We start from the raw sequence: 15,104 nt of genomic DNA on the forward strand, positions 1-15,104 counted from the left end.
ACAGCCTGACTGTGTGTCTGTTGCTATTCTTGTCTTGGTCTGTATTGCACAGTATGTGTATATCAGTGATCTGCAGAGAAGCTCTCGTTCCTCACAGTCATATCAGCTCACTGAAGCCACTTCACTCACCATTGCCTCTAATAAAACCCCAGATGACACAAGCCATTACTCTAAAGATGGTTATGCAAACACAAAGGCATCCCCAAAAGAAGAATCCCAATTTAGCTGCAGACACCTTCGAGGCAGGCACTTCAGTTTCTGCTCTGTTTCTGCCACAACTGGAGACTGAACTGAGGCAGGCAGCATTCAGCAATGATTTTGGCTTATTTTGTTTCTGGCTTGTGGGGACAGTGGGTCCATGAAGGAATGCTTATTTTCCCTTTCCACGAATTTGCTAATATAATCAATATGAGGGTGAATGCATGAGGGTGGTTTAAAACAGTGTCAAAAATTCTCACGCAGAAGAGAAGAGAGAAGAAGTCCTGGATTTGGCTCGTGAAAATATACATACTCATACAAAGACAGTTCTTTCTGAGAGCAAAGCAAAAAGCAGCTTTAGTCTCTGCCTCCATACAGAGCTGTGTTCTTTAAGCGTGGCATTATGATTAATACAGCGAATGCACAAATGTTGCATGCATTGACCTTTAATCTGTGTATACAAATCTACTTTTGTGCATTGTGTGCTGCCTGATTGCTCACTTTATGTGTGTCCTGGTGTGTATTTATTAGCTTGTAAAATTATATTTATTACTAGGAACAGAACAGATGTCTCTCCATTTTTGTTCTGTTAATTTCTTTGAAGAGAAGCAGGAGCCTGTATGGATACAACGCAATTGTGTGTGTGTGTGTGTGTGTGTGTGTGTGTGTGTGTGACTTAAAGGATTCATCTGTAACAATCCTTTACATCTCTTTGACTGCAAAGAGGAGAACAAGTTTAGAAGAGCCTCCAATTTGCCTTATGTGCACAATTTGTAGCCCGCTATTGAAAATCCCTCTGTGAATTTGCATTGATTCACCAATCTGCCAAAGTTGGTTATGGTATTCCTGAGCATAATTGCATGGATCATTGCATTTCATAGAATTCCTTCAGGAGAAGCCTAAAAACACTGAAAAAGATTTGCAATGTGTATAATGCATGCACCCATTACAATTTTAAATCTTTTTTAGCCTTTACTTGAGTTTTGCAGCCATATAAACAGAGCATCGCAGACAACTGTACAGCACATGAGTATGAGTCACAATCTGCATTTTCTGTATTTTTTCCCGTGCTTAAAATAATTTTGGGCTAAACTGGTGCTTAGATTTAAACACCCTATCTAGCGCTATATAATAATAACCCTTTTACAGCATATACACAGGAAAATGAAAATCCAATTCATATTGCGTCAACAGTCACGGTCAACCCAGGCAAAGATAAGCGGATTCTCCTTCATCAGTCCAGAAAATGTGACATAAAATAAGGCAAATTGAGATTTAAATTAATAACTAACTAATCTTTACACCTTCTCCAGCAGTGACTTAAAGAAGTTAAGAAGAAAAACCTGAGTCGGTGACTTACCTTACTTCAACAGATTTTAGAAACTGCAGTCCCAGAGAAAGAGTCAGGCGCTGAGGACGGGAGCCCGGTGCTGTCCTTCCTCGGAGACGGACTCCCAGCTTCTGCGCTCCTATTTAACGCCGCGTCAATAAAAAAGTTTTTTTTTTTTGGTAGTTTTTTTTTAAATCCACGGAGATAAAACTCACCATAAAAATCAATCAAATGTCAATGTGTGAGATGAATTAATGACCGGCGGTGCGCGCGGTAGAGGAGCGCTGGGCAGGGCGCCGCTGTAGCTGTTATGAGCGGTGACAGTTGACTGCCCGGTAATCCAAGTGCGTCTAACAGCCTTCCGTTTACACGGATGAGCGTGAGGTGGTGTAGCTCCTCCTCGCCTTATCTCTGCCTGTGTGTTTTACCGACACACACAGCGAGGAGAGGCAGTCTCGCCACAGCGTGTGTGCGCTCGGTTTGGACACCGGTATTAAAACAAACACCATACTGAGACATTATAGTAATGTGATACAGGTCAGTGACTTTATAGTGACGGTTGACGTTATTTAGGAGCATTTTTCTTATCTCCTGTCATATCACTGCAGCTAAAATCCATTATAAAGATAGTAGTGACCTCTATGTGTAGGTTACCATAATTTTGTCTTTTATAAATCTCTTGTTATCACTAACATATACAGCATAACTAATTGTCAAATGATTTGTGACAAATCACATAATAAATTGTTTGGTTATCAAACTGATTATCTAATCACCATAGGCTTATTATATCCCTCCTTCACACCGTATATTTCACACTATATGATCATAAACATTAGATTTTGTCAGTTGCCTACTTGAGGGGTCTTTAAGGTTATCTAACCTTAACAGTCTTAAACTAAGATTTAAAGGTGTCCTGTGGAGTTTTAGACCTCTAGCAGCGCCATGGAGCTGTTTTTCTATGAGTGGGTTCCAGTTTAGTTTTGAGACGCACATGCAGGCAAGCGAGCATGCACAGTCCTACCAGTGGAGTCACACTATTCCACTGATGAACAGGTGGTGGTAATACACCAACATTATGCTGTAATGCACCAGCAAAGACAGGGAGGAAGAAGACTGCAAGCTGGTAAGCATGGATGTAAACAATGCTGGATCTGCTTTGCCAATCTTTTGTGAGGAAGAAAATGTACTCACCTTTGTTAGACTGCAAGGATACACACGATGCGTTTTGGTGAGTGACACTGAATGTAACCAGAACTTTTGTTTGTTTAAAAGAAAACACCACAGGGCCCCTTTAAGGTGAGCACAGAGAAACTTCCCCCTTCAGCAGATGAATGTGAAAACAGCCTTCTAGTGTCAAACTCTGCACATCCATCATTCTGCACAGTGAAGCTCAAACATCCAAGTGAAAGAACAATAAGCAAAACACATTTTTGAGTGGAGGGGGGCTGTAAAGCCTGACCTCAACCGCAGAGTAACAATAAACAAGATGTTGAATATCTCTGATCTGCTTTTGTTAATGACTCAGGAGACTCAGGAGAATAGTGGCATTATAATCAGTAGTGGACCCTCCAAAATCAATGTGACCATAATTCAGTCATGATGGAAACACAGGAAACTGTCACACAAAAGTATTTCTTAAATGTTGTGACAATAATTGATAACTGAGAATTAGACTGGAGCTTAAACTTATCATGCTTTATCTCATTACTGCTGTTCCCCCCCTTTTCTTTTTCCATATCATCATCACTTTGTAGTTATAATTTTTGCCAACGTTTATGATCATTCAAATCAGTATGGGAATTAAACACCCATACTCTTTATTTATTCGACAAAGCTGCAGATCAAGTTGATTTCCACTGGATAGCTGATGAGTTGTTGGTGGATGTCGTCCAATATCAAAATTTTTCCCCTAGTTTTTTCTGCAGATTTGAGACTGTTTGGTCTATTTAGTCTTGACCTGGGGATATTATTATTGATTAGTTTTTTAAGAGAAGGAGTGTTGTATGATGAGGCAAATAAAAAATCAAAATCACTGTGAGCATAAAGCACACACCTAGCAGATGATTTCCTTATTAGAGGCCTGGAGATTTGATGTCTGGTACTCAGACTTGCCGTTTACATAGCTGGTGGTGTATAAAACAGAAAACATCTGTGGAACACCTTTGGGTGTACTTAAAAACAGGAAGTGTTCCTGATTGTTGTCTGTTTGTTTCAAAACTTTCACTTTACACTTAATTACAACACAATCAGCTGTTTGTAAATCACAAATGTAACACTCATCTCACACACATGTACACACAAACATACACACACACACACACACACACACACACACACTCATAGACAAGTCAGTGGTGGACATGTAGCTGCATATTAATAACACATTATAATAGTAGAAGACATGATGAGGCTGTCGTCTCTAAAGCCAGGAGTTCTGCAAACAAGCAGCACAGCCGTTAAACCAGCAGAAAAGACAGAACATCCACCCAGGAGAAGGAGACGAGTGGACAAACACAATCCATTTGGAAATGTTAGCCATCTTCCAAAGCTGAAAACAACATTGCCCTTGTCAGCTACATTTGACATGCACATCTGCACACATAAGCTAATTCGATTGACCCGAAATCATACTACATAACAAAGAATGTGACTTTCCAGTAGCACTGATTTCTGGATAGGGAAAGAGAATCAATAAACTTCTTTGATTGTCAGTGACAGATTTGTCTCTTTTTTCACCTTCAAAGGACTTCCTTTTCCACCCTATCCACACCTGGATAAAAGTCACTCTGAACATGCAACACCATAGTTCCATCAGAAATCCTGGGAGTATCCCCACTTCAATTTGACGTGCTGCAGATGGTATTGTGGTTAGAGGACACTTCCATGAAAAAGCAAGTCCTCTTCACAGAATCCCCTCATTATGGTCAGTTATGGTGATGATGGAAGGCGGTGGATGAATGAGGAAAATGTGATGTGAATCTAGAGGCTAGTGATGCCAGAGAAAAGGCCGTGTGAGTCAGAGTTTGAATTTAGTAGGACGTCACTGCATCAAATTCTGGCATAAAGGAAACAGATTTTTCTTTTTTACTTGGAGATACAGAAAACATAAGAACAGATGAGGCTGGAATGATAGTTAGGTTAAAGATGACTTCTGCTTCTACTAAGCATGTTAGAGTTTCTATCTACGGGATGATTGTTTTCATATCTTTTCAACAGTGATTACTGAATATCTAATTAGAAATGAAACCGAGAACATTGTGTATTTACATTGATATTGTACAAACACATGCAACCCTTTGATGTCTCAGCAGGAAATAACACCATCAAGACTTGAATGGCTGATGTCATCAGGAGAGTGACTGACTCTGTGGGTTCATTGAGTGTTTGTCTGTGATATTTCATTCATAAATGTCTGATTTTAATGTAGGCTTCCAGCTGTGAATCAGGAAATGTGCCCATGTCCCAGTAAAAAATCACCATGGTTGCTGTCTACTTCAGTTTCTATGGAGCAGCTCCACCATTTGTCTCTTGATGACATGATCACTTTAGTCTGTCCCTGCATTTCAGCTTCAGGAAAGATTGTGCTGAACAATAGTATCGAAACAACATTTTTGAATTCTATTTCAGGGCATATCTTTGAAAATGAAAGCTGTTATAATCAATTTTTTTATATTAACAAAGTATCGAAAGACTGATATAATGTGAAATTGGTCACTCGTAGTGATCTACACAGTTATTATCACCCAACTTGAGCTTTTAGTAAGTGTCTGCTCATATCCTTGATTATTGACAATATATCCGATTTAGTTTGTAGCAGGTATCACAAAAGACAGATTGTCCCTCACCTCCAGTTTGGATACAATCCTGCTTATTATCCTGTTCAACCCTCTCCTGGGGAGCATGTGGTAGGTCAGCTTTCCCAAATGTGATATATATTAAAAACCCATTATTAAGCAGCAAAATTAAATTGTGCCAATGTGTTTAGCCGCTGAGTCTGCAGAGAACTGCAGTGCTCAATACAAAGTGTTCAACCTCTGGGCAGCTGGTAATTGAAGCGTACAAGTAAAGAAAGTAGGGGAAGAACCTCCAGCTCAGATTGAAATCCTTATTTTAATTTTAGCGCTTTTCAACTGTAATGAGGAAAAAGTCATCCTCAGGTTTAGGGAAAAATAGGCATCTGTTTTTTTTTCGTTCTGCTCAAACCATTTTTAATCTTCCCAACCTTGATGAAAAAGGATTCTGGCACATTTGCAGGAGGGTGAATGCAGTAGATTTATTCACAGCTGTGAGTCATTTGCTGCGGGGGGTATTCTCAAACAACAAAAACACAGTATGATTGTTACCGTAAAGACCTGTGTGCAGTGGGAAAGATTTGGTAAATATGTTGTTACAATAATTTAATAATTTCTAATTCTTACACAATAAGGTAGAACCCCTCTATCACCATAGAATCTGTCATAAAAACAGACTAGTATTAGTATTAGTATTCACCTCAAAAATCAACTGCACCACTACCAGAGCCAAGGCAGGGTGAAATTACATTAGGACTTTAGAAGTGGGAAGGTAGTGTAATGACTATTAGTAAACCTCGACTACGTGCAGGTGCACAGGCAACACACATGTTGACAAATTAATCTCTTTCAGTTGGCATTTCTCTGGGAATCAATTGGTAATTTGCAAAGGCTTCCAAAACATCTCAGAAGCAGAAGTATAGAGTTCTTTGATTTGTTTAATTATACAACAGCTACATGTGTTTGGCAGCCAGATGGACAGTGAAGAACAGGCCAGATTCTTATCACCAGATGAATCAATCTTAGGTGTGTGAGGGGAAAGGAGGGGCTGAGATGTTCCACTTTACCCAACAGAGGGTGATGGATGTTAGGGGAAACTCCGAAGCCATGGCAGACAGGGAAGCCTCCTGACATGTTTGGTCTGCAGTTTAAACAGACCAAGCTCTGACAGCCCAGAAATTATGGTGATCTTAAAATAAAAAAATCACTTCAATGTTACTCCTTTGGCCAGAGTTCAGTTTCTGTCAGCAGGTTTAGTCTTCCTTAGCGCTAAAAACCCCCCAACACACTTACACTGCTGTGATTTAATGCAGCGGTTCCCAAACCTAGAGATCACAACCCCACCAAAGGGTTTGCAAGATAAATTTAATGATCAAAACTTAATTAACAGGAGAGATGTCTGCTCAATAAAACTGCTGTAGCTTTATTTTTCCAGAATTTGCTCAAATATTTTTTCTTGTGAAATACATGAAGTTTTATAACTAGATTCGGGAACAAAGACCATGCCTTGAACACATCCCACTTCTGCGCACAAGTATTTAAGCACACCTTATCCGTTCCCTTTCCCCTTCATCTCAGTTTTCTCGACTCCCCTACTTCCCTCATGTCTTCCCGCCACCAGCTGGCTTTGGTCCATCATCGTACTCCTCCAACCATCTGTCCACGACACCAATTTCTCCCCTCATCCCTTCATCACTCATCCCTCCTCCCCTCATCCCTTCATCCCCCTACCTTCATCCCTCTACCCTCACCTTCTCATCCCTCATCTCTCCCTCCAGACCCTCAATCCATCCCTCTTACATCTTGGGTCTCCTCCAGTCATAATACATAATAAACTATTCTAAATCCATAGGCCTAGCTTTATTGCCGTGGTCTTTTGGTAGTGAATGTGAATTTTGCCCAAAATTCATTCAACAATCTGTGAAGGAGAAAACAATTACTCCTTGGTTGCACTGGTTTAAACTGGTAGACCTGTCACACATTAAAAAGGTTAGGAACTGCTGATTTAGTGGACAAGAAAGGAAAATTTACATCCCATGAGGTTTGTTTCTATTTAGCACCAACATTTATAAACATTAGGCTCACATCCTGTTATATTAGCTAGGGAGTTTTCATGGACAATAACAAAGTTACCTGTCAATCTATAGACACGGCTGTTTTGTTTGTTGATATAAATAGCTATAATGGATTTCCTGTTTATAGCTTAAGTGACCTTGTCAAATTGGACAAGATTGATTTGTCTTAAACAAAAACAATTCTATATCTGCTTAGGATAATAGTTTTCTTCTGAGTAACTGTGTCTTTTAAATATTCAGTTCATGCTTGTCCATCCAGCAATGTCAGTTTTCTTAGATGAGAAACATAACATGAAGTGGTTCTGTGCCAAAAAAGAGAGAAGAAACTTGTAAACCATGTTGCTGGATCGCCACCCATTGGTTTTTATACTCCAGTGCTGCCAAAGCTGTGAGAGCATTCTGAAAGCCAGGCTCATTTTAGCAAACAAGATCCACCTACAGAAACAGATTGTAGTAGAATAAATGCTGCTGGTCAACACCTGAGCAGGTTTTACATTACACAACAGTTTTTATTACAACTTGATAGAGAATGTTTACAGAAACTTGTACCCCGAAATAGAAGTGTCAAAGTTCCTTTTGTTGTTTGATATTTGAATCTGCCACCAGGGGGCGTCTAAGATACTCCCCTTCACCTTCACCTACAGCATGCTGAGGCATTTTAAAAGCAATATTCATTTGGTATCATGTTAAATGTTGAATTAGCATACTCTATCTGCAGTAAGTATTTAGTGTTTAACAGTGCATTCAAAAACAGTGCACAGACATTACACATGTACGCGCTTTGAAATCAGTATTTAAATTTGATGACAACTTTTAAAACCACAAATACCAAACAATATTACTGTCTGACAAATGGTCTAAGGTAGCATCCTACATGGAATTAATCTCGTTTTAAATGAAGAAGTGTGTTTCATTGTAAACGACCATTAATCACCATTAAGAATGAGAGACAAAATTAGCATGCCTAATGTACTGCGGCTAATGTAATAACCAGAGCAGGATCAATTCATCTCAAGCCTTCTGATCTTTTGCAGTCAGTATTATACTGCCACCCATTAATTGTCCAGAACAGAGCTTTGTTATATTTAAACGTTAACCACTGTGTCCATTTGTACCATCTCAAACATTTTTCATGTTTTTTGGTGACTGAAATATTCCGTAAGAATATGTTGCTACAAGGTGTAATTTAACTCAAAACAAATGATTTGTTACCATAATGGTCAGTTTTAAAATAATCTGCAACAGAAAAAGAGTGAACAGATTGTATCTCATAAAATATACTGTACTGCATCATGCTTAAATTTAATCAGGTGTCCATAAGCCATTGTTTTGTAGCTTTAGAAGAGTCATGAACTACCACTGACCTGTACTGGATGAGGTTTAACTCACCTCTTTTGCCGTTCTACTTTCTACACCTTTAAATACACTATTACCTGAATTTTTATTGATTGAAAAGTCCATCTGGGGAAGAAAAGTTTGCCTCAAAGAAGGAAGTTGAAATAAGCTTAACCTCAATTCCCCCAAAATACCAGTAGTGATGATTTCAAGATTATGTGGCTTTTGAGAAGCTGAGTGCAGACTGTTAGGAAGACATCCTCTCTCATATTGCAATCGAGTAGATGATTTAGCTTTGGTTCTTAATGGCAAAGGACCTAGCCAGATGTATTAGCCTACCTTTTATGGCTAGTTATAGCCAAGCCAGATGGTTGAGCAGTTTCCTTTGATATCTCCCATAAATATTTATTGTCTGAAAAATCACACAGCGCTTCAACTATTCTATTATAAGAAATGGAACAAAGCAGAGATTTAGGAAAGTCAGTATACTTAGAATTAATAGCTTTTTTTCCTTAATGGGGTTACAGAGCTATTCGATTTCTCCTGTGGTACATAAAGTATATATGTTATCTGAGAAAACTAATAAGTATTGACCAAAAAGAGGAAAATCCTATTCAATAATTGAGCTGGGGAGAAAATATGTGTGTGCATACTGTGCCTACCATGCTTTGTGTATGGATGTATCCCAGTTTGTACATATAATTGTGTGTATTTCACTATAATTACATTATAATTGCAGAAAATATTGTTGGAAGCTCATGACTCACATTTTGTAAACCTGCAGATACCTCTCCTCTAAACATGTAGTAAAGTTCTGATGAACCTGCCACAGTAGCGTTTGCTGGTCCGTGATTATTTCTTTCCTGATCCAAGACTAAGCTGAAGCCACCAAGATACCCTCAAGTGCAAAATATTACCAGATAAGGAGGGAAGACAGCAGCATTAGTAAGGAATGGAAGAGGTCTAAAGATAAAGTGAAAGTGACTGAGAGAAAGTAAGAAACGAGCCAAGCCTGTTTTATTTTGTTGAGTTTATTTTTTGGCTGCTTTGTTGTTGTGCTTCAGTAAAAGTAATAAAGTCTCTTGAAGGTTATATGCATAAAATTCAGTGGGTGAAGAAGTTGTAATCAACACATTTTGAGTTAGTTAATTATTCAAATAACACACAATACAGTCATTTACTGAGAATAGCAGCATAAAAGTGCAAAAAAAATGACACAATACTTTATATTTTATTTAAAATATAATTATAAAACAGCGAGTAAAAAAGTTATCTATCATAATGTATCATAACTTCTTATATAAAATATACATTACATACATACAGTATCAAAATACACAATCAGGAACATTAGTGCAGTAGTAGTAACAAACTTCATCAACAGCATAATCACATTTGAGATTGCTCTTAAATCGTTAAATACAAATACAGTGAAAATGTGTGTATGTGCCACTGAAACTCTTACGGTAACAACAGAGAAGGTCAACATTTTGGCATAAAAGTCTATTTATTAAATGTTAGTTTCCATTAAGGGCTTGTCCAAGTGAGAGTCCCTGAGAACTTGTCAGACGTCTACGCCTGCAAGAAAGTGATGAGATTATTTCTATTCCGTCTCATGCGACGACCTTTTTCTTGTCTTGTGTGTTTTCTCCCTCCTGGAAAAAAAAAAGTAACTACTGATCAGTATAATAACCTAGAATTCTAATGCTTGTTGACTTTCTATATTCACAATTAAGCAAATGGACAGGCTGCAGTACGTAAATGGCTTGGAGGACATCAACCCCTGAGTGTATGGTAATGGATTCCTCAGATGCCAAGCAATTTTTAAGCCTGATAATGAAATCAGCTAAGCATTGTTTGGGTTCCTCCCAATTCCCCTCTAACTAAGTCTAAGTCTAAGTCTCTCCAAATTCAAACCAACAGGTATCTCTAACCGGCAATCCAAATACTGTCATTATTAAATTAAGGAATCTCTGCAAATTCTCCTCAAATTTTCACCTTCAATTACAGGCTTCATTGTGGTCAGACTTTCACCACATGCGTTCCCCAATTACACACCTTTAACACACACGTCCATGCAGTTCTGCCTCGAGACGAAGTTGTTGCTGCTGCCTCCGCAACCTGAGTAGGCAAACTCCTCACACATCTTGGTGACTGCGTTGTAGTAATACCGAGGAATGGAGGCTGAACACTTCCCTTTGTCCAGAGGGCCCAGGCAGAGCACAGGGACAGCTGTAAAATAATACACAAAGCACAATAAGACCTCCAATCATAGTCTTTGAAGAGGAGAACAAACATTAAACAATGGAAGGGAAAAAATTATTATACTTTTGAAAAAAGCAATCAAGAACTAGAAATTCTTCTAAATTCCTTATGACGGAAATATCTATTGTGTAGTGCATTCTCACAAATGCATGATGGAGCATTCTTTTCACACATACTGAATGGATGAAGTTCTTTCTCAGTAGTAGCACTAAATTGCACCTGAAATGCTTGTTTGTTACTTCTTTCTTAACAATATAATTCAAATGTTTGGAAGCGAATCATGGCTGGTATTTCAGTGATTAGCAGTGCTACTGCCACACTGTAGTCCACTCATGCAGAGATGCCAGTGAGCATCACTTCAGGATTACTCAGTGGCAGCATGTCAGAGTAGTTTATACTAACTTTTTCGTGGACTGCAGTACTCCTTGCAAGAGGTGAGGTCTTGGAAGCGATTCAAATTGCCCTGGCAGCCACCGTAATAAAAGGGCTCACACTGCATGGTGGTCATGTTGAAGAAGTAGCGGTGAAAGAGGGCACGGCAGGGTCCAACCTCTTTAGGAAACCTGCAGATTTGGGGAATTTCTGGGGAGAAGAATGAACATATTTGAGGTTGGGATTAGATCAAATGGCATCCTAAGGTGTTCTTGTACCTTTTGCACAAAAAGATCAAACTCTAACAAAGTCTATAATCAAATATAGCCTACATATATTTTCTTAGTATTCAAGGTACATTTTCAAATATAGAATACAAAGCGAAAAGCCACACCCAGTACACATTCAATAAATTTCAGAGGTGGGCAAGGTCACCACTATCATCTTAAGTGTATGCTCATCACGTTGAAAACTTACTTGGGATTCTGAAACATGTTTTCTGGCACTCCTGATAACTCTTGAAGTTATTGGCATTCCCTTGGCACCCTCCATAGTAGAAAATCTCGCACTTTTGGGTGATAGTGTTGTAGTAATAGCGCTCAATTTCTCCTCTGCAAGGTCCCTCGTCCACTTGAAGGAGACATACGCCTGAAGGAAGCAAAAATATTGTTACTGAAACACGAAACCACCACAAAATATAAATATAAAGCTGTAATTAAACTTTAAACATTGCTGCGCGTTTCTCCTTAACAGCTGACAAACGGGCGATCTATACACGTCTTACCTTTAGGTGACAGCGCCAAAACGTTGTAAAACGAGGAAAAAAGAGCAAATAGCGCTAATATGTAAAACTCCATTGTGCCACTTTTGCTCCAACTCAAGTCTTTTCCGCTTAGCAGACCATCCACATCCAGCTTTATACTTGAGTGAAGGGTTTCCCAGGGGAACTTTAGGGGCGGGGATGTAGCCTAATGACTCATTTCCATACTACAGTGCAACCAGATCAGAGTGGTGATGCATTCATTAATGACATCAGAGAGGGTCGTTATTACTTGGTAACATTTGAGGACTGACAATTTAGTGACAAAGGGCATATTCATTCAAACTGGAAAAATGAGAGATAAAGTTCACTCACTCTGTGAACTGTGAACTCACTCTGATTTAGGAGAGTCATACAACTGTATTCACTGGCCACGGATGAAAATGATATACACAGATCCAATAACCCCACACCATCCCTGTTATTTTTCCACATAATAAGTATTGCATTGAATAAGGGTCAGAGAGACACTCTTGTGAAACACTCCGCCCCACCCACACACACACACACCTTCACTCAAAGCCTCAAAGCCCTGTCGCCTACATTTCCAAACTTGTGGTCTGTTATCTTGTGTTTAGCTTAATGATTGCAGCCGCCTCCAACATAATTTCAAGGAAAAAAATAAACTAAACTAAGCGCTCAAAGTCCCCATTCCTTAGACTTGAAAGCAGCATTATCTGAAAACTTAAGTAAAAATGCACACTAAAATACAGGTTTTTGGTTTCACCCATTTGCATAATTCTACCCCACTGGTTTGTTCCATCTATTACTGAGGATGTTATTGGAAAACTGCCGTGCAGTCATGTTTAGCGCAATGATGTGTCTCCATCTTGACAGGTGGAGGCTAAATACAGATTACCCTTCTTATCAAAGTGACCTGATACATGAGGCACCACCCCTTAACTCATTTCTGAATATGAGAAAAAGCAGAGTCAATATAGCACACATTTAATCTGCAATATACAGTGAATACTTGTTTTACATATAATTCAATAGAACCCAAACAGACATCTGTGTGATTCACCATCCTGTTTGACAGCATACTTCAGATACTGGCGTGATCATACAGTAGGGCCTTGTTTTAATCAGATTAGCGGATTAAGGTAGTTTATGCAGATTGCTTTATAACCCAGATTGAGGGAGAGGAGAGGGAGTCTTCAGAAGGATTTCGGGGGTGAAGGACTGCTTCCTGTAAGCATCCGTAAGTAACCTACATTTCTATTCTTTTTTCTTTTTGTTTTGTGAAGTGTGAGTTAGAATCCTTCAAGATGTTTTATCTGTCATGTGGCTGTAAACATTTTGCTAAAAATGCTGAATGCCGTTTCCTTTTTTGACAGAGAATGCCGGTCATAAACGTAGACGACCTGACAGACAAGGACAAGGCTGTAATGGAAGTAAACCAACTTAAAATTGAAGTGAAACTTGAGAGGTGGTTGGTAAGTTTTTTGTTTTTAGGGGTTGCATTGAGGTGATGAATATGTCAGTGCCTTGATTGTTTTGAAAGATACCAGTGAATAAATCCAGACTTTCATCCATGACAAGTCATTTGTCAACCTGTTTGAATACAAATATAAAAAATGCAGTTAATTCTTGCATTCTTACAACAGCATTTAAAACTGAGATAAACTGCTGGATAAGACTCTCTCAACACCTTTGTCCGATCACTTTAGACATCTAAATGCTGTGAGGAAATCAAGGAGTACATTCAGGCTGGAGAGGAGGAGGACATCCTCTTCAAAGGAATTGCAGAGGAGAAGAACCCCTTCAAGGAGAAAGGTGGCTGTGTCATTTGCTAGACTGGACCTGAGGAGCTTTTCATATCTCAGATTAGCACCCAAGGACATTCTCCCTCCCCTCATAAAATGGATTTGCAGACTGAGAAGACTAGAAGGACATAATAAAGAAAGAATTTATAAACCTTACCCATGTAAACAATTCCCAATCTTCTGGCCAGATTTGTAGCCTTATAATTTTATTCTTTGAAAAGATGCAATAAATAAGAGTTGTATTTGGCAATGGTTATATAATGCTTCTGTCTCATGTGGTGTATATAGTCTGAGCAAATGGGCCCATGTGTTGTTTCATACACAGAAGCAACTGTCATTAAATGTGCTTGTTTATAACTCAGCCTGTCTCCATCATTCACTGTGGGAAGGTTTCATGACAGGGTCGAGAAACAGATAAATCTTCATAACTCAGTTTGCATACATTTAGAGTTTGACCAACTTTTTCTCATACATTTTTACGAGATCATTAACATTTTTGTTGCATACATCTTGGTAAAGATCACATTTAAAAGACCAAAGTGTGTTTGCAAGGTTTAACTCTTTTTCTGCTATTTTCTGTATAGTTTCAGATTGTGTTGATGTTTTCTCCCTGTAGTTCCAGAAAGCCGTTTGTTTTCATTTATTTCTTTATGAAAATCATTTAGCAGACAATCTTGTATGAATATATAATGCTGTATGGAAATTAATGAACTGCAGTAGATGCCTGGAATATAAGAAAAAGTACATTAAATGAGCTGTAAATAGGATAAAACATGCAAATCAACTGGTATAATCATTTAAGATCCCTTGAAGATCTCTTAAAATGAAGCATGTCAATTTATGACCCTTTGTCACACATTGCATGACAGGACTTCCATTGAATTTCTCTTTACAAATTGTTTCGTTTAACGGTGATCCATTCAATGATTTCATTTATTTTTAAAGAAGATTAGAGGGAAAAAAATAATTTTGTGTAGGGATTTTTTCCCCCTTCTTTAATATTCTGCACCTGTGATACCGATGTGATACTGTAAGTGGAGGAAGCTTTTTTGAAAACCACTGGGTTACCAATTTTCTATTTGTCTAAAGGTGGTATTTCCCCAAATGTTGGAACCCGAAATCAAACATTACCAACACTTTAATTTTCCA

General features: G+C 38.6%; 3 protein-coding genes across 5 annotated transcripts in view; 1 reads left to right on the forward strand and 2 right to left on the reverse strand.

The window, feature by feature from the left end:
* Positions 1-1,920, reverse strand: part of calcr (calcitonin receptor) — a 59,176-nt gene extending 57,256 nt beyond the window's left edge. Inside the window, exon 1 of one of the 3 annotated variants that reach the window (XM_044171025.1) lies at positions 1,559-1,920. The gene's annotated coding sequence lies outside the window, so the exon portion shown is untranslated. The remainder of the gene's footprint in view (positions 1-1,558) is intronic. The other 2 variants (XM_044171023.1, XM_044171022.1) reach the window with 2 other exon arrangements.
* A 7,827-nt stretch (positions 1,921-9,747) lies between these two features.
* tfpi2 (tissue factor pathway inhibitor 2) lies at positions 9,748-12,312 on the reverse strand. Its single transcript, XM_044172431.1, has 5 exons — positions 12,154-12,312; positions 11,847-12,017; positions 11,400-11,579; positions 10,791-10,964; positions 9,748-10,387 (listed from the first exon to the last, which is right to left on the reverse strand). The coding sequence occupies exons 1-5, from the start codon at positions 12,224-12,226 to the stop codon at positions 10,305-10,307; spliced, it is 681 nt and encodes a 226-aa protein (XP_044028366.1). The 5' UTR covers positions 12,227-12,312; the 3' UTR covers positions 9,748-10,304.
* A 949-nt stretch (positions 12,313-13,261) lies between these two features.
* On the forward strand, positions 13,262-14,316 carry gngt1 (guanine nucleotide binding protein (G protein), gamma transducing activity polypeptide 1). The gene is made up of 3 exons (XM_044171539.1): positions 13,262-13,390; positions 13,527-13,625; positions 13,860-14,316. The coding sequence occupies exons 2-3, from the start codon at positions 13,530-13,532 to the stop codon at positions 13,983-13,985; spliced, it is 222 nt and encodes a 73-aa protein (XP_044027474.1). The 5' UTR covers positions 13,262-13,390; positions 13,527-13,529; the 3' UTR covers positions 13,986-14,316.
* The last annotated feature ends 788 nt before the right edge of the window (positions 14,317-15,104 follow it).

This window comes from Siniperca chuatsi, linkage group LG17 (assembly GCF_020085105.1).
Source record: "Siniperca chuatsi isolate FFG_IHB_CAS linkage group LG17, ASM2008510v1, whole genome shotgun sequence".
NCBI classification, from domain to species: domain Eukaryota; kingdom Metazoa; phylum Chordata; class Actinopteri; order Centrarchiformes; family Sinipercidae; genus Siniperca; species Siniperca chuatsi.